The following is a 23,247-nucleotide window of genomic DNA, read 5'->3' as shown; positions in this document are numbered from 1 at the left end:
GATCATATCAGTATTTGCAAAGAAAAATATTTATTATGACAAATCAACAGAACAGCATTCATGAAAAAAAGAATTACAGACATTACAGATGGATAATTGTAGTTCATGGGAAAAGTTATAGAAATAAAAAAGTAAAGGTAATAAACACCAGGACCAGTTTTGTGTTGTAAAGGATCCACCTCCTAGCCTTCTACATGGCATTGTATATCAGGGATCTTTTGTTCCCTTCTTCAGTTAGAGGTACCAGCATGTTCCTTCCACTGGATTTGTGGCAACTGTCCTGGAGGGGTGGGGAACAGAAAAACTGCTTTCGCTTCTACCTGTTCAGGCTTGTACAGTGATGCTTAGATCTGTAGTCAAAGTAAGTGACCCTCAAGGACATCTTCCTTTTAGGAACATTTGTGCAGCCTCAGAAATATTGCCAAGCAACAGCTTTGTCTGCAAAAATGCTTGTTCCCTGCTAAGCATATTACCTGTAGATAATCAGAGGACACACTCTGGGCCTTGTGAATTCAAGTCTGGACCACCTCCTTTAACACACCACCACCACTCCCTATCCCACTAGATACCATCGTACTGCAGAAATAGATAGACAAAGGCTCAGAGTAACCTGCCAAATAGGATAATCTTGCTAAGAAAAAGAATAAGGCAGTGGTGGTGGGTAGATTTAGCTTATACATGCAGAACCCTGTGCTAGTGATAGACTCCCAGAATGGAGTGGACTGAGATTAGTTCTACTGACATCCAACTAGCACATGTTGTTTCATCCCTCAGTTACTATGGAAGAGGGCATTTAGAAATACTGTAATAAATCACATGTAGCAGCTTTAACTCTGAGCACAATCTGTGGCTAGGGGAAGTCTCATATTGTTATGGATAGCAGATAAGGTCAACACAAACCCCCCTGTTTAGCTGAAGGGAACTTCATCAAAATCAGTAGTGTTTAACAAAAAAAAACTTTAAACACGTGGAAAAAGCATGAGATACAGATGTGTTCTCCATACCTTTTTAGAAGTGTGTGTTTTTTTAAAGACAGCCAAAGAGAAAAAACTGAACTTGTATAAATCACCAGATTTGCCCTTTTGCAAAAGGGCATTTTAGAAAAAAAAAGTTCTAAATGGCTAAAACATACAAAAAGTCACCAAATGCTCAGTTAAAAGGAACAACAGCCCTTGTACTCCTGAACACCACTGTGCTACCTACAGCAGCTTCTGACTTCCACTCCACCTGTTGCTGAGCTGTAAATAATTCAAGCTTGGACCTCAAAACTCCAGCCACAAATTAATCCAGCCAACACTTGCTCTGAAAAAAACAAAAAAAATAGTTCCACATTTCCCTGACAAACATGACCAACCTCAGGATTATATTCTTCACTATCCTTTTTCCTCCCAGTTGCCAAGGCTACAAGATTCCAGAGGGGTGGGGGTAGACAAGGGGGGGAAGGCACAGGGTGCTGGCCTTCTCCCTTATGACCAATCCCCATCTCTTGATCCACCCAGCTTAGTTTCCTGCCTTTCCTCCTGATGGAGGAAAGCTTCCACCAAAGTGACAATGATCCTGCTCTTGATGAGTTATTTGTATACAGTGAGCAGCTAATGAATTCAATGATTAAGGTATTTAAATCTCTTCCTGTGCATTTAGCTCCCCCCCACACCACAGCACTGCAAGAAAGAGCAACTATGCATTAAAATTTTCAGAGCTGCTCCTGTCACAGAGAAGGCTCTGGAGACATGAATCCCACAGGTCTGTGGCAGCCACTATATGCACAAAGATAGCAGAAAATGGGCTAGTTAATACTGTCCAGCTTTAAAATGATTTGAGGAATGAGGGTTAGGGTAACTAATCAGAAGGGTTGACAGTAGGTTCCCAGTTACTGTTAATTATTTTCCTCCCAACTAATAGTGTTTGTTTGCTCCATAAAAGTGAACAATAAGCCCCACACTACAATAAGAGTCAGCCATATTTAAAACCTAAAAGTACCATTGGAAAAAATTAATGAGTCCTTTCAACAGCCTCCCTCCCTTCGAATATCAACACAGCAAACCCTCCACCGCCCAAAGGTTTAAAGAATAATAAGGGATCTAGGTTACTAATGAAGAGAGGCCTTTTCAAGTAGGAAACAAAGCCTCACAAATTGTATCAGAGTGTGTTGTTACAAGTTATCTAGTCTTGCCTTTGGGAACTACAATGGGAGCTCCCCGCATTCTCCTCCCCACACCTTCTATGCTGTCACACCTTTTGTTTCATTGTCAACTAGAGAACCTCTCCTTTTACAGACGTTCAGCTCCAACTCACTAAGCCATCATAAATAAAACCCTCTAGCCCTATGATGTTCAAACAGGAGGAGACCCGAAAAATGGAGTTTAATCAAAACGAGCAGCAAAAACTAAGGCGTCAGGGCTAACAGCCACAAGCTTCTTCTGAGGCAGACATCTAAGGTGCGTTTCTGCCATTTGTTTTCTGCTGGGGTGCCATTTGTAACCCTTTACTGAAAGGTGAGGATCTCCATTCTCATCCTCAATTACAGCCACAACCCCAATCCAGAGATTTCCATTTAGAACCACTAGTCACTCCTTAAAATGAATGGACAGGATTTGTGTGGTGACTCTACAACCCCATCCTAAGCAGTGCATCTCAGCCAGCTGGGAGGATGAAGACAGCAGCAAGACCCAAAATCAAGTATCTCATACAGCAATGCAGAAGGCTACACAACTGAATCAGTTCCAGGCCTCTTCAGTCACATCTGTGGTACTGTTCCTTAAACATCTGATCCAGCTCCCAACAGAATCAACAGAAAGACTTGATTAATTTCAGCAGAAGTTGGCTTTGGCCCTAAACCAGGCTACCATTTGATTTTTTTTTAAGTTCCCTTCTTTAAAAAGGAGGTGATCAGGTTTAAAAGACATTTCCTTGACAACCATCTGAAATTTTTAACAGATCAACTCATGCCACTCACTTGCTGTCTTCACTTTCTCCACAATGAATAAGCAGAGAGGATAGTCAAAGTCACTTTCAAGTTCTCATACACCAACAAAGTGCTGCAACATTTGAGTTGCAGACACAGCAGGGGAAATATTTAAATCCAAATAGGAAACTTAATACATTCTTATTCCCCCTACAGTTGTAAAGGGTTTCTATTTAATACAAGAGTTGTGCACTGAAAAACAATCCACCCACAAGCTGAACTTTTAGACCTAATTCATGACAATATTGCAAATGAATATTGTAAAGAAACCTAAGTGGAATTTCAGAGTGTATTAAAAATTTTACTCTTCAAACTATCACCATTTTTCACGCACTATTAAAAGAAACAAGTTACACTCATTGGCATGTCAATATGGTGACAGTCATGGAGTGTATGTGTGTGTATTGGTGAAGAATGGGGAGGATTCCTTTTAAGGCAAGTGTGACCCACACAGCCCAGGTACCATAAAACATTTCAAAAGACCATGTGTAAGTTTCAGATAAATAAATTGGGGGGTGGGAGAGGGACTTTTAATGGAGGATATCTTGGGCAGTTCTGAAGCCAGAGCATATTGGACAAGTTTTCCCACTTTTGTGGTTCAATCCTACAGTCCTCATTCAGGCAAACCTCAACGATTCTAGAGGGAGCTTTGCCGAAGGGCCTGATCATCCAGTTCGAAGCCCGTGTGCAGCAACAGTCTTTACGATTACAAAAGGCTACTTAGTACTGGCCTTTCTAGCACAGGGGAGTTCAGTAGATGGATCACACGTTCTCTTGGAACAGCCGCTGCTGAACAGAGACACGGTGATTAAAAGGCATGGGGAGAAGCCATAGTTGCTCGTAAACTGTGAGAGCTACAGTATTCTCTCAACCGCCCCATTTCTTATGGGACAGAATCTATCCCATAGGAAGGGTTTCAATAAAAGGGGAGGCCATCACCCACTTTGTTTAAAATTCCACCCCCACATCCAAACAGCAAGATTCTGCTGCATCCTCGTTATTGGCACATCTATTCTGGTTCACAGAAACCACTACTCTGAAGCGGCACAGGTGCACAAGAGTAAAAATGTCAGGCACGATCAGAGCTGCTAACAGCCCCAACGCCAACACCAAGGTAAACTGTCCCTCTAGAAATTCACTAAGCTACACAGAACTTTGACTAGGCTTTAGGAGTTGGAACACAGCACGAACCTGACATCTGAAGGCTGACAGCCCCCCAGTTATGGTACAATTATGGCTAGACTGCTACCAGGTCTCATCAGCAGGGTGAGCAGCCCTCTGAGAAAGCACAAAATTGACCTCTAATAAAAAGGAGACATAATGCAAAACACTTAAGATTATATAAATACAGAACAGTCCTTACATTGACAGCTATGCAAAGGCAATCCAGCACTTCACTAACAGGGAGAGTAAAGCACCTCAGGTTAGCGTTTGCTTGGAAGCTCTTGCAGCAGCTGGAATATTTAGCTACTCATGTTTCTTCCATAGCCACCCTGACTCGAACTGTGGGTCAGGAGTTCTGATCATTCCAAAGCTACTTGCAGGCTACAGGTTACCCTATTACTAATCTCAAACTATGCAGACCTGGCCCGCTCCTTTGTATCTGAATGGAGTACATTAATAAATATCCCCCTCTGTATTACTGTCCCCATGGCACATGGCTCTCCCTCCTTCAGGAACTGCCCACAGGGAAGGGGACTCTCCCAAGGGACCAGGTATTCCCACTGAATTGCTCCAGTAGATCACATCCAGAGATTGCCTTGATGTTAATCTGATCTGTGAGTTTGAGTCACTTCCCAGCAAAGAGTACCACAGGACAACATGAAGATTACGGGACTAGAGCTTATCCAGATTTAGTTAGAAGGCTTGGAGTGTTCTGGGAAATATTATGCAAAAAACTTAGTTTAAGACCAAAACCATCATTCTCCCTATTAATAAGTCTCCTCTGAAGATACCTATGTTTTCAGCACAGGAATGGAGGCCTTTCCCTTGTACTTCATGAGCCTGCTTGAAGTTAGATATCCTGCCTTTGAATTAGGGTAAAGCATGATCCATAGCAGCGGCACTGAAAACAGCTCAAGACAAGCAGTCTCAGCAGCAGCAAGGACCCTGCTTTAAGGCTGTGAGTAACATAAGGCTTATTTGAACTACACCAATTAAAACCACATATCTAGTTCCAATTTCCAAGTCAAGTCAGCACCAATGAGACAACTCCTTGATAAGGCAATCCTGGGGCAGACTCTGTGCAGTGAAATTTGCTCTCCAGTAAAGCAGCCAGCAGTAATAGCATTCTCCAATCCCAGCTTCTTAAAGTCTCTTTCCCATGGAAGAGACTCTGCTGTTTTGAATCCTCATCCGCCACTCACCAGGAGGAAACTGGACTTTTTTTGTGCACCCAAAAGAGATGGTAAGATGCAGACAGAAAGGAACAAAATCCAGCAGCTACTCAAACGAGCAGGATGCATGACGTCAAAGTGACATGTTGTATTTATATGAAGACATTCTTCTCTCTATACTCACCGAAATCCCACTGGTCCCAGCCTGTCCCTTCCCCTAATGCAGAAGTTCCTGTGCATGAGCACATGTTTCCATAATGCTATGATCACAAAAGTTCATTTCATAAGACTTTGAGAGATATGTAGCTAAACAATTTCCATCTTCCCAAACTTAAAGTCATTACAAAAATACAAAGCACTGCTCAGGCAGTGTGGAGTTGTCTGAGATTAGGAAAACCTGGAGTGCAGGACCTGACTAGCTGGGGAAATAGGCAGTCCTTGACCTAATAGAGTAGAAGTAAGTCTTCAAGAAGGCCAATTACTGGAACACAAAACCAAATGCCCAGCAGAGATCGTAGGGGCTCTGATGATGCACCACATGTAGGAGGGAGTCTCCTAGGATACACTACTGCACAGTTTCTCTCACGCACACTGCCAGGGCTATGGACTATTTGGAGTCCTGAAGCTCCTTCGCTTTCTTCAGAATCAGGCGTACATCAGAGATGGGATAATCCTGCATTAAAAAGGAATTGATTTATTTCCTTAATGTTCGTTGCACCTATTCTACCTTTTAACAGGGCAGAGACTTGCTACAATATCATTGACCAGCCCAATGAATGCCCTGGTGTTTATAAATTAGATGTTACCTCCACAGTTAAAGTCACCTGGAGTAAACAATTTCCCTCTATGTTTCGTAACTGATCAGTCTTTTACATCCTACAGAACATTAGATTATTTTGGTAGTCCTGAGTGTGGGGTTAAGTTGGCTTTATGCAATGACTAGCTCCATTATGGAAGTCTGTATTAAGGATGCAAGGATCCAAAATAATATTTTATTGTATGTAATAAATTAGAATTCTCTTAATCAGGTCCCCTCCAACACATGGCCTTTCATCCTCTTTTGAGGGACTCCTAATTAAGAGACAACATTTTAATAGTAATGCTGCTTTCTGAGCAGCTGATGGCCCAACATGTTACTAGACTGACCAAGGAGTTAGGAGGAGGAATCCTCCATTCTGGGGCAGGCACTGAACCTACTGCTAGTGGCAAGATGTCCAGCATTTATAACTGGAGTTGAAAGAGCAAATTAACAGCCAGGAACAGGTAGCCATACAGCCACTTTCTGCAAGTCAGCTATGGAGGCGAAGGCTGCTATTAGAGGAGCAAACCGTCAGAAGCAGCAGCAGACAGATCCCAAGAAGCCTAAACACCTGAAAGGCACAGCCAGTAAATAGGCGTATTGTTATTAAGAGTTATTGGCCAGGAGTGGCTTCACTGGATTTTCCAATTAAGGGGAGCATGCAGTAGAAGTTAATGCTTGATCTTATATCACACCATGAAGTTTGCTAAGTGTTTAGATTTTCCAAACATGGTTTCATTATGATCAGCAGAGGGTTGGTAAAAATATTCCAGGAAGGCTGCCTCTATCATATCCAAGTATTGTACAAGAGGAAGATCTCCTGTTTAAAGAGTTCTTCCACGTCCTCCGCATTCCTGATGTATTTTAGTACTTACCTGTAGCAGCCTCATGTTCAGAGTGAAGTCCCCTTCCAGTAATTGATCCCGGATTAGTCTGAAAGAGAGGGTATGTTAATTCAAGTACTTTTTGCTTCTTTAGTACCTTGTCCAAAAATATCCCAAAAGTCAGCAACTAAGGTGTGTATGGCTCACCACATGCCTCCCACCCTTCCTTAAGGGCCCTGTTTCTTTTGCCATTGTGACAAGAATGGCTACATCCTTTCATCAGAGCCCCCTTGGCATGTCTCTTGCATGCAAGAGAGACCCCTATATCTGTGGATTCAAGCAGAGAATGGGGTGGAGGAGCACACAGCCCATATTTACTTTGCCCAGCATGGGGAGACTGAGCTTTAGGAGACAAGATGTGAACTGTGGGGTGAGGGAGAGCACACTAGAGTCAACATCCTCAGTGTCAGCTGTCACAGCACTCACATCAACATGGCGCAGCAGACAAGCAGCAGAAAATCAAAGCGGTTGTCATCGGCAAAGAGAGAGTCCCAGATACGGATGACGTCTGGCAACAGGAACTCTTGGGACAGCAGCAGCGTCAGCCAACGGAAGGCAAAGAACTGGGGCTTAATGTTCTGCTCTTGCTTTTGGACAGACAGACAGAGTCAGTAATTAATTGCTTGTACTGAACTGGAAAAGACAGACGGATGTTCACTGCCTCCCTGGCGTCCTCTTAGTAACCGGGTTATAGGCTAGCATCCTGCAGTGTAATACGGAGAAATCTGCCTGTACTTTACAGTTACACCTCTCTGCTTCAAAGTCTCCTTAGCCTCATGTTATGAGATACTATGCCATGTCTCCTTTCAAAGCCTCTCCACAAAACCCCACCCCCAAATTACAGTGCTCTGAAGGATAGCTCTCCATACATGCATCTATCTTCAATGTCTATGGCTCAGATAGCAGAAATCATGCCCAGGTTTCTAAGTCATGGAACGTAGGAACTATTATTTTCATAAATTGCAATTCAGATATTTAAGCTAATTCAATTTCATTTCTCCTTTTAAAAAAAAAAGTCCCACACACCTCATTTCCCCTAAGGGTTTAGATCAGAAGTACTTCCTCTCCTTTCAATGACTCTAAAAATCCCCTAGTGATTAGGTTATTGGAAGGTTAGCATAAAAATCGCACAGACCAGAGTTCTCCAGACCCAGTTTACACTGGCAGCCAATAGACAAACTCAAAGCTTTTAGCTGCTTTTTACTGTGGTCCACATATTTCACAAATTCAGCAAGATCAAGTCAGTTCAGTATTCAGATGGGTAGAGCCCTGCGCAGATACAAAATTTGGATCTGCATTGAATTCCAAACATGGTCTGCGGATATCTGCAGATTTCCAGGACTCTACAGATGGGAGAATTCTACGGAACATCTATTGGGGGGCCTGCAGGAAGTGGTGCTAGTGACTAAATACATGACACTCTTCCCCCTGAACCAGCATGGTGGGGTGTGACAATGTGCTGACAGAAGACAGAGTATGACCACTTGAAGTCATATTAAGATCTAATTTTATACACATACACACACACACTGAAGCCTAACGTTCACCAGATTCCTACTCTCGTAACTACATTCTGCCTCCCGTAAGTTCTCCCTTCAGTTTCATTAAGAAACAATATTCTACACTTCCATCCTAAACTTGTGTTGCATTGCTGTACCGTTAGACAACTGCTGCATTCCATAAGGCCTGCAACCGCCTCTACCCGCCTTACAGGAACAGAGTGTTTTGAGATCCTCAGAGGAAGGGTGCTACAGGAAGGTAACATTATTACGTATACAGGATGGCATTACTATTACCAAGTTTTGATTTATTATTGAGCTGCCATAATTTTTCAATGTAATTTATAAAGTGAATGCTATTGGGATATATGATGGCAATAGAAGTAAAGTACAGGAATTTGTTCCCCCTGAGAAAAAACCTGTAACTTCAGGTTGTAAAGGAACTTTGCAAGAGCACGTGTGTTTGGCCTAATTACAAAAGCAGAGTCCAGAGACTCAGGAGATCGTGAGTTTCACCACTCCCAGCTAAACCATTGCCCCAGGTGGCCAGAGACATTGGGCAAACCACCTCTTTCTGCCACAGTTTAGCAGCTTTAGAGTAAATAAGTTACAGATTTCCACCTCTAAAAAGAGGACAAAATATTTGCTACATCAATATAACCTGGTCTAGATGCTCAATGTGGCAAGAGCAGTTTGTCCTACAGATACTCAACCCTGCATCACTCTCAAGACAACCTATCCCTGAGAACAAAAGCTCTTTAGTTGTATCATACCACTTCTAAGCAGCCTTCACTGTACTACCTAGGCACTGTTACAAATTAAGATGGAGAGCAAGTTCTATCTGGAAAGAGGACAAAGATCCACCACACATCTTATTCCTCGTTCCAATGGAGGGGCAAGATGAATGTCCGACTCCTCACCAGTTTCAAGTACAGCTCCACATCCTTCTCCTTCAGGGTGGAGTAAACCTTCTCCATCTTGTAGGTGATGCCACACTGAGAATCATCCAGGCTCTTAATGAAGTTGTCCCGGATCTCAGCCATTAGATTGGTGAAGCAGAAAAATGTATCTGCTTCCGCATGTTCTGAAAGAGACACATAGGAGTGGTATAGCAGATGTGCAGAAGGAAGCTGTTGCAACCTTGATAAGCTTCCCCTGCTAGACACTAACCAGCCTGTGATACTGAACTCCAACCATGGGCCCCACGTGTTCTTGGCTTGCTGGGACTGAGCAGGCACACACTCCATTACAAACCCCATGTCCAACACCTTTCTTAGTAGCAGACAATGCAGTCCAATTGCCTATCTCCGGAAAGCTAGCATCAGCTCTCCCAAGCCTTCCAATATCTTGTCATGCGACCTTCCTGATTAGCCCTTCCACGCCTGCTCAGGTTATCTGTTGCTTGATTACTACCCACTGGAAAAACTGGTTTCTTGCAGTTCAGCCAGTCCCTATAGCCAACTCATTGTACGGCCACAGTAAATGTTAATGAGTCTGCATGATCCTTTCACAGCTCTCTAGGTAGGGTCTGTGAAGCACCTGACAGTCCCCGTTAACAAATGGCTGATCCGATATACATGGAGCATATTGACACAGAGTTCATAAAACCAGAATTCATAAGTTTTCGACAGACGGATTTCCCAAGCTGTCTCAGAAGTGCATCAGAGAATTCCCGTACTTCCCAGGAGGCTCTTTCCAAGCACTCTCTCAGAACCACCCCCTTTTATCAGGGACCTGGTATGAGGAAAGCCTGCCAGTCTCCTCCTCATCTGCTCTGATAACCATTCCCTACAACAACTGCTGCCAGGAATGGTGTAAGTCACTCAAGCACTCTAAGTGCTTACCTTTCCAGTCACTGTTGGGATCTGTAGCAAAGGTATAGTAAAGAGGCCCCACTATTTCATTCATCCCCTGGACATATGCTATCCCAGGATTTAGCTTGGCGTAGATGAACAGGATTCGTTCTACCACTTCCCAGTGAGCTTCGCAGCCATTAGGCAGAACTTCATACTCACTCAATGAATTAGGAGCAGATGTTTTAAGAGGGGAACTCACCTGAAGAGTAAGGTAAACACATAAGAAAAATTATTCTGGGCACCCAATTTGCATAGGCAATAAGTTTTCCATGACACAGGTATTTAACTTCAGGCACTCAGCTCCCCCGGATAATCATTAACCAACAGCAAATGCCCTTTCCAGGGAGTAATTAATCCTTAAATCCAGATGGTGGCCATGTCAGTTGTAAGACTTACTGCCATAAAATACAAAGGAAGCCAGGATGGCAAGCCTTTTCCAAGAACGAATAAACTAATTCAGCAGTGGACAGCTACCCTGAATCAAAAACACAAGCTCAGTATTCATGTGAGAGAAGACCTACTATATTAGAGAGGCAGGAAGAGAAGTGATCTCTCACATTAGCAAGGTATTCATCATTCACTAGTGCTACTGTATCTGTTCTAGAATGATGCTGGGAAGTACATGCATGTAGGGAAAACAGCACTAGGCAGGTATGAGCCTGGGTGATGGGGCAACAAAATGGCAGATGAAATTCAATGTTGGTAAGTGCAAAGTAATGCACATTTGGAAAAAAATAATAAGCCCTACTATATGTATACAACGATTGGGTCTAAATTAGCTGTGTCCACCCAAGAAAGATCTTGGAGTTACTGTGATTAGTTCTCTGAAAACTTCCTCTCAACACACAGCAGTGGTCAAAAAGGCTAACCATATTTTAGGAACTATTAGGAAAAGGATAGAAAGGCAGACAGAAAATATCATAATGACACTATAAGTCCATTGTGTGCCATACCTTGAATACTGTCTCCAGTTCTGTTTGCCCCATCTCAAAAAGGATATAATGGAATTGCAAAAGGTACAAAGGGCAACAAAAATGATCAAGGGTATAAATTGGGTTCCATACCAGGACAGACTAAAAACATTAGAGCTGTTCAGCTTCAAACAAAAAACAAACTATAAATAGAGATGATCGAGGTCTATAAAAATCATAAATAGTATGGAAAAAATGGAGAGAAGTGTTATTTACCCTTCCCCACAATACAAAAACCAGAGGTTATCAAATGAAATTAACAGGCAGCAGATGTAATACAAACAAGAAGTAATACTTTTCCCACACAACTAACCTGGGATGTTGTCCTGGCCAAAAGTATAACTGGGTTCAAAAAAGAACAGGACAAGTTCAGGGAGGAGACGTCCATCAGTAGCTGTTAGCCAAGATGGTCAGGGATCCAACCCCATGCTCAGGGTGACCCTAAACCTCTGCTTACTAGAAGCCAGGAGTAGATCACTACATAATTGCTCTGTTCTGTACACTCCCTCTGAACCTCTGGTATGGGCCACTGTCAGAGACAGGATATTGGGCAAGATGGACTATGGTCTAACCCAATCTGGCAGCTCTTATGTTCTTATGAGTGATGTTTGCACTCAGAAGAGAATAAGGGAGATAAATGGCAGCTGACTGCAATGCTGTCTCAAGTATATGAATTGTATCAGCTTGTTACATCTCAGGCTCTGGGAGACTAGATCAGTTCGTCCTCTGTTATTAAATCCTCTGGTCCATTAGAGCCCAACCAGGGGAACACATAAATCAGGGGCAATAAGAGCTGTGAACACTTCCCCTGGAGCTCAGTGAACTCAAGAGAAAAGATTCTGTTCCAACAGAAGCCAGAACAAAAACCAATTCGAGAGAAAGCAGCACATCTACCTTCAATTCCCTTTGGGCTGTCAAACCGCACAGTACGGAAGAACCATGTAATCAATAAAAAGAGAAATAAAACCTGTTGGGTGAGCAGGAAATTTCAGGAGCACAACACACAGAGAAAGGATAATTCCTTTCCACCTACAGAGCAGTTCAAGATCTGCACGACTCCCTTCCTTGCCTGGAACTGTATGCTATACATGCGTACTCTTACTTGTGAGTGGATATGGGGGACTCATATAGGATCACTGTTGAGCTTGTGACGTTTGTTGCAGTTACAGACAGGACCAACTTGACTAGCAACTGTTAGCACCCTGTCCACAAACCAGGGTGATTTTAGCCTCTCTCTGCAGGTAGGAAGTGAGAGAATTAAATGCAGGCTTGAAGCTGTAGAACTTTTATCAGAAGTGTTCTTCAGTCAAGCCCATCCCTCTGGAGAAAGGGGAGACGTGTCACCCTCCTGCAGGAATACAAGAACCCACACCATATGTGGAGGTGGAGGAAGGAATAACTGCAGAGTATCTTTAACAAGCCAGCCTGGCAACCATCTTGGCAAGTGTGCCACGCAAGTGCACGCACCTCCCCTCTCCCCATCACAACATACTCATCCCCCATCCTAGAAGCACAGGGAAAGCTCCTTGCCAGATCTTACATTTGTGACTCCACTCCGGTTTCTTGCCACTGTCTGTGACTTGAGTGTCGTCTGTTCCACTCGCTTGCGGAGAGTCTCAAACTCATTCTGGGGGTCCAGGATTAGCAAGCAGGGGTAGTCAGTTGGACGCTGGAAGAATGCCATATCAGGGTACAGCCTCCTGGGATGGAAAAAGGTGGAAACCAAATTAAAAGGGGCTTTTAGAAGCAGAGTGGTGCCATGTGAAACAGAACAGGTCTGATAACATGAAATATTCTGTATTCCTGATGCAGCAAGTAAGTAAACTGCACTATTATTCCTCCCCTCTAGAGAGCCCAGTTATCTACACACACCTGACATCCTTGTCTATCTGCAGCAGCACTTCGTTGTCCTTGAAGTAAGTGTTCCATCGGCTGTCTGGGTTCGGATTGAGTGGCTGTACAAAAAGACATCACACAAAACATGGTAAGTTCATGTTTTACTGACAAGCAAGCCTGTCACTGCTGAAAGCTGAGGTGAGGCCTTTTGGCTCTGCCTACACGGATTAGGAAGATTGTGCTATTGCCTTTCTAGCGAGAGCCATGTTTAAAGCCTGATTTGCTAGACAGATGGGGATGCTTTCTCTGGGTAGCTGATACTTTGTGGGCACTGGCCCACCTCAAATGAGTCAGCACACATCTGGTAGACCAGTGAAGACTATGTGGTTACTTTCAACCTGTGCAGAGCAGTATGAGCAGACTCTCCCTAATCCAGTCTCACCTGTCTTAGTGGATTCGCTGCTGCAGTCAGGCTTCACTAACCTGTGTTAACAGGAATTCTGGTTACAGCCCCAATCAGTGGAGGGAGATTTTCCATATTAACCGCTATAAGAGGTACGGTCACTGTATACGTGCATTGCATAGTCAACACAGTGATAACAGTGTAATGATTATCTGAACTCCGAGAAGCCTGACGAAACATTACCAGCTTGGGTGGATTAGTGCAAAGTTTAGTTAATGCAAGTTTACCCAAGACTGGGGAAGTGTGGAATAGACTAAGCATAGAACATCACAACATACACATAAGACAAGCTCAAATACAGGACTTTCCAAAACTGTACTAATGGAATGTAACACTTATCTGAAGGGCATTTGAGTGATGGCAAAAAAATAAAACAAAAAAGCAAACATTCCAAGAACTTCAAAGGTCACAGTAACAAATAAGTTAAAGCTCAGAGTGTCACAGACATGCCAGGCACAGTATGAACCCTTCCAAAGATCACACTGACATAGATGATTGGCTACTAACAGGAGAGGCTGGGGTAGGAGAAGAGGTGTGTGAGCAGTTACCCCACCTTTGCACTTTTCCCTGACCACTTAAAAAAATAAAAATGGATCCTTCAGTGTAATAACCCTTCTCATAAGTGGCTCTCAAAGCACTTTTGCAAGGGGATTACTGTTAATCCAATTGTACAGAGGGGAAACTGAGGAACAGAGAGGTGAAGTGACCATCAGAGTCACACAGCAAATCAGTGGCAGAGCTGGGAATAAAAGTCTTTTGATTCCCAATCCCATAGTCTAACCACTAGCCAATGCTGCTTCTCTTATACTCTGGTTTCAGACTGGCCCATTTTGCCTTCCATCCATGGAGAGGATTTTACAGGTTAAATGGAGAGATTCATTTTGCTAGCAGCTCCATGCTGTGACCTCCCTCCACTGAGCCTTTAATCATATTGATCCTTTACTCCCATCTGAAGTCTATTGCATGGACAAGCAGCTCATTGAGAATGCCAGTGGGAAAGGGAAAAAGGAAAGGATAAGTTACCCTAGGACAGTATTTTACAGCTTTTTTCAGTCTGGACGTCACTGAGCTAGACACCCTCATAAGGGCTCAACACCCCATTTCTAGGTTTTCAAAATATTTTATTCTATTAAGCCAGCAGGAAGGATCACCATGGATCATCCCAAGATCCGTCTGAAACTTACAAGAACTCCCTTCCGCATGAAGACCAAACTATACTTACATGGTCCTCTAAGGTCACATCCTCCCTGGAGACACCAAGGTTGGCTTTCGCTATCCCAGGCTGGATAATCATTTCCTTCAGGAATTGGGAATACAGCTCCCTTAACAAGGAGAGGAGGAAGTCATGTTAGAAACTAGAAGATAAATACAATGAAACAAAAGACATCTGCCCTGAACCCAGACAGGTGCCTCTGTGCCCCCCTGCTCAGACAGGGAGCATTTGACCTCTTCTACGAGAATTGTCCAGCTCAACTGTGAAAGGTCATCACATTAACCTCCAGGGCAGTCTGCAGAATTAACACAGGGGGGGAACAATACTTTTTTCCTTCCACACAAGTGTCGCTAATTTTACAGGCTCCCTTAGAAATAGGAATATTTTTTCAAATGCTAATGACAGCTAAGAAGCTGCGGGTCTCTACTCCACAAGGATATTAGGGCTGGAGAGTACAGAGATCATTACCTCTGCTTCTTCAGCAAGGTGCTCCATAAGGCCTTCTCCACAGGGAGGTAGTTCAAGAGGATCTGGACAGAAGGAACATACACATTACTCCTTGAAGCAGAAGGTATTAACAATTAGAAGTTCAGCAAAACAAATGAGGGGGTGACCGGAATTAGAACTGGCTCATTGAGGAAAATGGAATCTTCCTGAAGAATGCCTGGTACTTTATCAAGTTGTGGCCATCAGTGTCTGGAGGATACATTTTAACATCACCCTGCAAAAAAGGCATAGCAAATTTCTTCCACTTAAGTGGCAAATTCAGTAGCTCAACCCCACTGGGTTTAATAGTGGGGGCTGTACATGCACCAAAGCTGTACAGACCCACCCAACAACCTGCCCAAATGATCTCCCCCACACAAGCATGTCTGTTACTATCACGTCAGATTAGCTAGAATAAATTTCCCTGATTTTTCAGCAAGCCAAGAGCTGTTGATTCACAGTAGCCTCTTAGGTCATGATAAGCCAATTTGTTGTGTTTTTTAAATGCCCAAAACTTTGCAGAATCAAACAATCCAGAGCGCAACTTACAGAAGACAAGAAAAGCCCCAAGCAAAACCCACCTTCCAGCAGAGGCAGCGCAGCCCACCATCAAAAGGAATCCCTGTGAAATACATCAGGCAGAGTCAATTAAGTTAGTCCCAGCCCTTTCACTGCATTACGCAGCATTTATGCTGATGCTACCAAGCAAACAGGAGTGCAGCACTTTTCAAGCTGGCAAGGAGTTTTACAAAGATATTGAGAAGCTCTAGGGCATACCAAAAAAAGTTAATACAGCAAGTAAAAAGTGACTTGCATATTTGGCTCTTGCACGGGAAGACGACTAGGCTAAGCATAAGGGAAAAAATGATATGGTCTATGGAGCAAAGGAAGGAATGCTTCTGGTGAAATATGCAGATGGTGTCTTGAGTGAAGGAATTAGTGGATATTTTATAGGGAGTGAAGGAAGAAGAGTTTTTTGTCTGCATTTGAAGTTTCAGAGACCATATATTGTACAGCTAAAATTGCCTCTAAACCACTCAAACAGTTGGTAACTCTTTTAATCACATCCCTTAGTCTTTGATTTGGGACATGCTCTGCTTTGTTAAACATTTATGACATTGGTAACTTAGCGGTAGCACAGATGATGTTTGCTTATTTAACATTAGCTAATCATCTAGTGGAGATTGACATTTTATGCTTAAGATTTCAAATTCTTTTTATCCACTGGATAGTAGCAGCTCTGGATGAAAGCAACCACCATCTAGGCATTACACCGCACTCATGATTGTGGTATCAAGGGCTTCAGAGTGTAGACCTTCAGACCAAGTGTGGCTAAAATACAACCCACAATGCAAGGCCTAGAGACTACAGGCCCCATCACTCAGTGTTCCATCTTGAACTGTATCTACAACTCGCTCAATCCTATTACAGCAAAATAGGTGCAACAGCCAAGTCTGTTACTGAACTGTCAATATAGACCTGAACTGGACATTCTTGCTGTAGAAGCGTTGTGGTTGCCCACACAACGAAGTTTTGCAGAAGTCACTTACCACTAAAGCAGAGCTCACAGAGCTTCTGCAGAACGATCTTGGGTTCCGCAAGGACATCCTGAAATTCTGCAATCCTACAAAAGAAGCGTGGCCACACACACAAATTATATAAAGGTGACAGACTTCCAAGGGCGAGTCAGGTGATTAGGTGAAGGTATCAGAGTTATATTGCATCTTGCTTTCCTGAAATGATCACAGCACAAATACCTCTGCCAGCCAGGCATCAAAGCTCCGGCCACATTGTCCCCATTGGCCGTTACAGCTAGACATAAAAGTTATATACACTGAGGACTTTCCTAGACACTCAGAAACACTCAGTTACTGTTAAAAATCTGTATAGTTCTCTTGAGTTTAGGCTTGTGATGTCTCTCACTGAGAGAATCTCATCTCTGGCTTGCACTTGCTCTCTCTCACTGAATCAATCTTATCCCTGGCTTGCACTCAAGATTACTTATTTCAAGGGCACTTACACCACAAAACATACATTGTAAATAGTTACAAAAACATGATTTGCTTTTGTTCGGATAAGGACTTTTTAATCACAGCTGCTTTTCAGTTGCAAGTACAATAAGTGAGGCAGACTGCAAAAGCAAACGGCCATATGTAATAGCGCCTACCTCAGGCTCTCCTAGATACTGAAGTTTCCCATCTTACACCTATACTGAAAGGCTGGGACACTCCAGCTTTAGGAAACCTTTGAATAATCCTCAAAGCCCCCTAATTTTTGGTGCCAGCACTTCCACAATGCTGCATTAGTGAAGCTGCACCCAAAGGGAAGAAAGCCTGTAGCTCCGTTAAACGCAGAGCCACGCATCACAAACGGGCTGTAACGCTGTGCTCTGGCTCAGATTTTTTGCCCTATGCAGGAGCATCATTTGCTATGGAGCACCCCAACTTTTCATAGGTCAGTATGCCCCATTTCCCCCACCCCGACTCTGCAGAACAGAATCGCATAGAACAGACCTATCTGCTGACACCACTTTGACCCATACACATCCCAATGTTTCTGAAGCGCCCCCCCGCCGAGAAGCCACCCCAGCATCTCACTCCTCAGCCCACACCCTGCTGAAAGCCGCCAACCACAAGCAGAGACCCCCTCGGAGATAGGGGAAGGGGGGGTCTTATCCACAGCCGCCTCCCCCTCCTCCTAGCTGGGCCAGCCCCTCCCCCGCAGGAGGCTGGGGACCAGAACACACCTGCCCCAGGGCTCGGTTATGGGGGCGCCCCCCCGGCCGGGAGGGGGGACCCCTCGCTCCGGGGGGGGGGACCAGCATCCAGAGAAAGGAGGGGCGCGGCGGGAGGGGGCCGCTTTCGGGGCCGGACCCGCCCTCCCCCCCGGGTTCCTCAGCGGCCCGACTCGGGGACGGGGAAAGGCAGACCCGAGCCCCCCCACCTGCTCTTGTGCAGACTCGACATGGTGACTTCCCGGTCCCCCCCGGCGGCGGCCGCGCGCCCCGAATAAACGGTCCGGCTGGAAACCTGGCCCCAGGCGGCGGGAAGGAGAGGCGGGGAGGGGGCGGGGCCCTGCGGAAAGAGCCGCCCCGGGCCTGGGTGAGAGGCCCCGCCCCCTGCCAGGCCCCGCCCCTCCTCTGCCTGGCCCCACGGCCAGAGCCCTGGCTTGCTGGGCCCTGGCTCCCTCCCTGCGGGGTTAGACTCTGCTACCTTGGACCCTGTCATGGAGGGGAGTGTTTTAGATGCAGCAGCATGGACCAGCCTGAAAGGGAAGAAGTCACCTGAATTACAGACTTGCAGCCTGAGGCAGGGGGAGTTAATCACCTTGGGCACAGCCACAGTGCCCAGCTTGTCCACAGGACTTGGCTAGCAAGAGAACTGGCTTTCCTTGTGAATCCTCTCCCGCTAGCTCTTGAACTAATTCATTTAAATGTTGTCAGAAAGAGGATGGGAACACATTTTCCCTGGTCCCGTCTGAATTCAAACCTGGCTTGTGGGCTGTCATGACAGGACTACTATTGTGATTTGTATTATGGTAGAGCCTCCAGGCCCTGCGTGGGATTGGGGCCTGTGAAGAATCAGGGAGTTCAGTGTATTGTTTTTTTATAAATATATACACCTCCATTTACCTGTTTGATATTATCCTGTTTGAGTGCTTAAAGTTAAATCAAAGGAGGCTGTTAGGGGAGAAGAAAGTGGGAGAAACAATTACAGAAATAAGGCTCCTTAAGAAAACAATGCAGGCTATTAATTGAGGATGCCCACTTCCTGGCTCCATCAAACTAGCAAGCTTTACTCTTTCTACTGTTCCTCACACATTCTTGTCAACTGCTGAAAATGGCCCACCTTGATTATCACTACAAAAGGTCCCCCCCTCCACCATCCCCTCTGCTCTCCTGCTGGTAATAGTTCACCTTACCTGATCACTCTTGTTACAGTGTGTATGGTAACACCCATTGTTTCATGTTCTCTGTATATATAAAATCTCCCCACTGTATTTTCCACTGCATGCATCCGATGAAGTGAGCTGTAGCTCACGAAAGCTTATGCTCAAATAAATGTATTATTAGTCTCTAAGATGCCACAAGTCCTCCTTTTCTTTCTAGGCCAAAGTCTAGGATAAAAAGGGATACTAAACAGTTAAAGGACTCAGGCTTAGAAGAGGAAAGGGGGTTGAGTGAGTTGTTAGCAGTAGCTAGAGTGGAAATGAGTCTCTGTGTCAGAGAGAGAGACAGAGAGCATACTGCAGCTTCTCCCAAACCACACATGGAGCTAATTGGGCTTACCAATTTTTGCTAGGAAAAATTAAGGTTTTGAAGAATCTGTGTGTGGATCACTTTAATCAGCTTCTGTCACAGGCTGGAGGAAAAGGGCCTGTAGGTGCCAAACACTGTTGGGCCTGTCGGGTTAACACAGCTGGTAAATAGGGGGGCTTCAGCTCAGAGATCAACAATGGAGCCTACTACATTATGAGCTTATTAGACCTTCAAACGAAACCAAAAGACTCACTGAAGGATCAGAATGGAGTCCACTAGAATTTCCAATAGGGTGTGAAATGATTCAGTTCAGCTGGGACTGCACGGCACTCTGCATTCTGTAAGGTCATTTTTTTCACTGTATTCTCCCAGATTTTTCCTCCTTTAATAATCCAGAAGCTTTTTGGTTCCTTTCTTAAATTCACCTTTCATCTCTGGTCTGAGCAGCCAGAATTCACTCATTTCTTGGCTTAAAGAATCCTCTGACATCATGTGGGTATATATCACATTTAACATACAAATATATATTTATTTTTCCAATAGTGGAGGATTTCAGTACAAAATTTGATTTACATGGCACTTTTCATCCAGAAAGATTCCTGAGGAAAGGATCATTTCCTATTTTGCTCCAAGCCATATAGCAGCTGAAGTTGTTGGCAAAGTGTTGCTGTGGCAGTATGAACTCATGTTCACATTCACTGAAGGAACACAATGAAGATGATAATGAGAAATCCATTGCTCTTCGTGAACAAAATATAATTAAACTAGAGGTATTTGAAAATGCATTCCAGGCAGTTTATTCTGTGGAAGTCTTTTGACCATGAATTAAAAACTAAGGTCTTGCTTGCTGTGCATGTTGAAGATCCTGAGGCACTTCTCAAAAGCTGGGGTGTTAGATTCCATCCCCTGCACTGTTGTGCTAAGGGTGAATCAATTTGGCATGTTGAGACAGTCAGTCAACAGGACACAGTGCTACAGGATGATATTATGACTCGGTATTGTCATACTTGGCAGAAACATTATCCCTCACTCGGAAGCAAACATGTCAAAATGTAACTGTGTCATGCAGCAATGTGCACCAAAGTGTCATCACAGCTGGAAGTAACGTGTATTTTAAGGTTTATTACACTGCATCACAACATCCATGTGGTAATTACTCATGTCAGGCCAGGCCTCAGCTACAACAACATCATGCTCCAATGAAATATCTTCACGTCACACCACCTCATTATGGTGCAAAGTAAACCATCATAATCACGATGCAACTCAATATCGTGATATAGAAATGTTATAACATCAGGTCACAGCATGTCATCATACCGCAACACAAGTCACTGTGGTGAAATGCAACATCATCATGTGGTAAAATGCAATGTTAGCATTAGGGCTGTCAATTAATCGCAGTTAACTCATGTGATTAACTCAGAAAAATTAACTGTGATTAAAAAATTAATCACGATTAATTGCACTTATAACAATAGAATACCAATTTAAATTTATTACATATTTTGGCTGTTTTTCTAAATTTTCAATATTGATTTCAATTACAACATAGAATACAAAGTGCACAGTGCTCATTTTATATTATTTTTTATTACAAAAATGATAAACAAAAGAAACAGTATTTTTCAATTCACCTCATACAAGTACTGAAGTGCAATCTCTTTATTGTGAAAGTGTAACTTACAAATGCAGATTTTTTGCGGGGGTTATATAACTGCACTCAAAAACAAAACAGTGTAAAACTTTAGAGCCTACAAGTCCACTCAGTCCTACTTCTTATTCTGCCAATCGCTAAGACAAACAAGTTTGTTTACATTGACAGGAGATACTGCTGCCTGCTTCTTATTTACAAGGTCACCTGAAAGTGAGAACATGCGTTCACATGGCACTTTTGTAGCTGTTGTTGCAAGGTATTTACTTGCCAGATATCCTAAACATTTGTATGCCCCTTCATGTTTCGGCCACCATTCCAGAGGACATGCTTCCATGCTGATGATGCTGGTTACAAATTTAATTGACACATTATTTTTTTAACTGTACTCCTTAGGTGGGGGAGAATTGTAGGTCTCCTGCTCTGTTTTACCCGCATTCTGCATATATTTCATGTTATAAAAGTCTCGGATGATGACCCAGCACATGTTCATTTTAAGAACACTTTAACAGCAGATTTGACAAAATGCAAAGAAGGTACCAATGTGAGATTTCTAAAAATAGCTACAGCATTCAACCTGTTAAGGAAAAGTTAGCACATGTGACTCCATTTTGGTTTGGGGCCCACCATTGTTTAAATGTCAGCACATCATACACCAGGAGGAGTGATCCTTAGATACTGAATCCCTGTGAAAATCCTCCTCCTTGTCTCCAGCCTGCCTTGACTCCCAGTATCTGGTTTTTGTCAGTCTCTAACTCCCTGTCTCTTGGCCTTGATGTGAGGCCTCCCATTCTGATAATAAAAGTTACAGATGCATGGCTGTAGGACCATGCTGTGTAATTAACATACTGGTATAGCACGAGGAATGCACCAAGCAGGGATAGATGGTAGATAAGTCAAGGGTTTGTTTATTGGCTAAGGTTTCTGATGCACGAGGGCAACATGCTTTGCTAAAAAGTATATAACCTTTGTATAATCTGTATTCAGGGTCCGCCCCTGGCTAGCAGGGGGGCACCACTCTCGAGCGTAATAAACTTAGTGTTTTTTGGGAACTCTGCAGTTGTGGACTTTGTTTCTGTGCCTCAGCCTAGATTCGAACTGTGCATGACCTATCAGGTGTAATTCGCAGCATTTGCGTGCATGTCCTACAAGGTATAATTCGCAGCAGTTGTATGCGTGTCCTACCAGGTGTAATTCATAACAGACCCAATATTTAAGAATCTGAAGTGCCGTCCAAAATCTGAGAGGGACAATGTGTAGACCATGCTTTTAAAAGTCTTAAAAGAGCAACACTCCAATGCGGAAACTACAGAACCCAAACCACCAAAAAAGAAAATCAACCTTCTGCTGGTGGTATCTGACTCAGATGATGAAAATGAACATGCATCAGTCTGTACTGCTTTGGATTGTTATCAAGCAGAACCTATCAGCATGGAAGCATGTCCTCTGGAATGGTGGTTGAAGCATGAAGGGACATGCGAATCTTTAGCACATCTGGCACGTTAATATCTTGCAATGTCAGCTACAACAGTGCCATGCAAATGCCCATTCTCACTTTCAGGTGATATTGTAAATAAGAAGTAGGTGGCATTATCTCCTGAAAATTGTAACCAACCTTGTTTGTCTGAGTGATTGGCTGACCAAGAAGTAGGACTGGGGGGACTTGTAGGCTCTAAAGTTTTACACTGTTTTATTTTTGAATGCATTTTTTTTTTACATAATTATACTTTTGTAAGTTCAACTTTAGTGATAAAGAGATTGCACTACCGTACTTGTATGAGGTGAATTGAAAAATACATGTTTTACAGTGCAAATATTTGTAATCAAAAATAAATATAAAGTGAGCACTGTACACTTTGTATTCTCTGTTGTAATTGAAATTAATATATTTGAAAATGTAGTAAACATCCAAAAGTATTTAAAATAAATGGTATTCTACTGGCGTTTAACAGCGCGATTAATTGCAATTAATTTTTTTAATCGGGTAATTGTTTTAATTGCTTGACAGCCCTAGTTAACATGCTATA

The 23,247-nt window shown here is 43.4% G+C and overlaps 1 protein-coding gene and 1 long non-coding RNA gene across 3 annotated transcripts in view; both read right to left on the bottom strand.

The window, feature by feature from the left end:
• Nucleotides 1-13: 13 nt before the first annotated feature.
• TBC1D13 (TBC1 domain family member 13) lies at nt 14-18,342 on the bottom strand. 2 transcript variants are annotated; one of them, XM_073314383.1, is made up of 12 exons: nt 18,252-18,342; nt 16,859-16,932; nt 15,890-15,930; nt 15,291-15,352; nt 14,832-14,931; nt 13,183-13,265; nt 12,851-13,010; nt 10,328-10,538; nt 9,404-9,567; nt 7,411-7,571; nt 6,976-7,033; nt 14-5,974 (listed from the first exon to the last, which is right to left on the bottom strand). In XM_073314383.1, exons 1-12 carry the CDS (start codon nt 18,272-18,274, stop codon nt 5,909-5,911), a joined length of 1,203 nt encoding a protein of 400 aa, XP_073170484.1. In that variant the 5' UTR covers nt 18,275-18,342; the 3' UTR covers nt 14-5,908. The 2 variants fall into 2 exon arrangements, with proteins under 2 accessions (XP_073170484.1, XP_073170485.1); XM_073314384.2 differs by lacking the exons at nt 15,890-15,930; nt 18,252-18,342 and adding an exon at nt 18,055-18,124.
• Nucleotides 18,343-18,938: 596 nt separating this feature from the next.
• The window catches only part of LOC144929509 (uncharacterized), a 5,408-nt gene continuing 1,099 nt past the window's right edge, over nt 18,939-23,247 (bottom strand). Inside the window, exon 3 of the long non-coding RNA XR_013634770.1 lies at nt 18,939-18,965. This is a non-coding gene — a long non-coding RNA (uncharacterized LOC144929509). The remainder of the gene's footprint in view (nt 18,966-23,247) is intronic.

The sequence above is a fragment of the Lepidochelys kempii genome, chromosome 16 (assembly GCF_965140285.1).
Source record: "Lepidochelys kempii isolate rLepKem1 chromosome 16, rLepKem1.hap1, whole genome shotgun sequence".
NCBI classification, from domain to species: domain Eukaryota; kingdom Metazoa; phylum Chordata; order Testudines; family Cheloniidae; genus Lepidochelys; species Lepidochelys kempii.
This window is presented reverse-complemented; position numbering and strand designations above follow the sequence as displayed.

What these genes read in the sequence shown, in the direction of transcription:
- TBC1D13 (XM_073314383.1), bottom strand. Translation starts at nt 18,274, where the DNA reads ATGTCGAGTCTGCACAAGAGCAG. An exon ending in TGCGCTGCCTCTGCTGGAAG is followed by an intron (nt 15,353 to 15,889) that starts GTGGGTTTTGCT and finishes CCTTCTGTCCAG; the next exon opens with ATCCTCTTGAACTACCTCCC. An exon ending in TGAACATGAGGCTGCTACAG is followed by an intron (nt 5,975 to 6,975) that starts GTAAGTACTAAA and finishes TTTTTAATGCAG; the next exon opens with GATTATCCCATCTCTGATGT.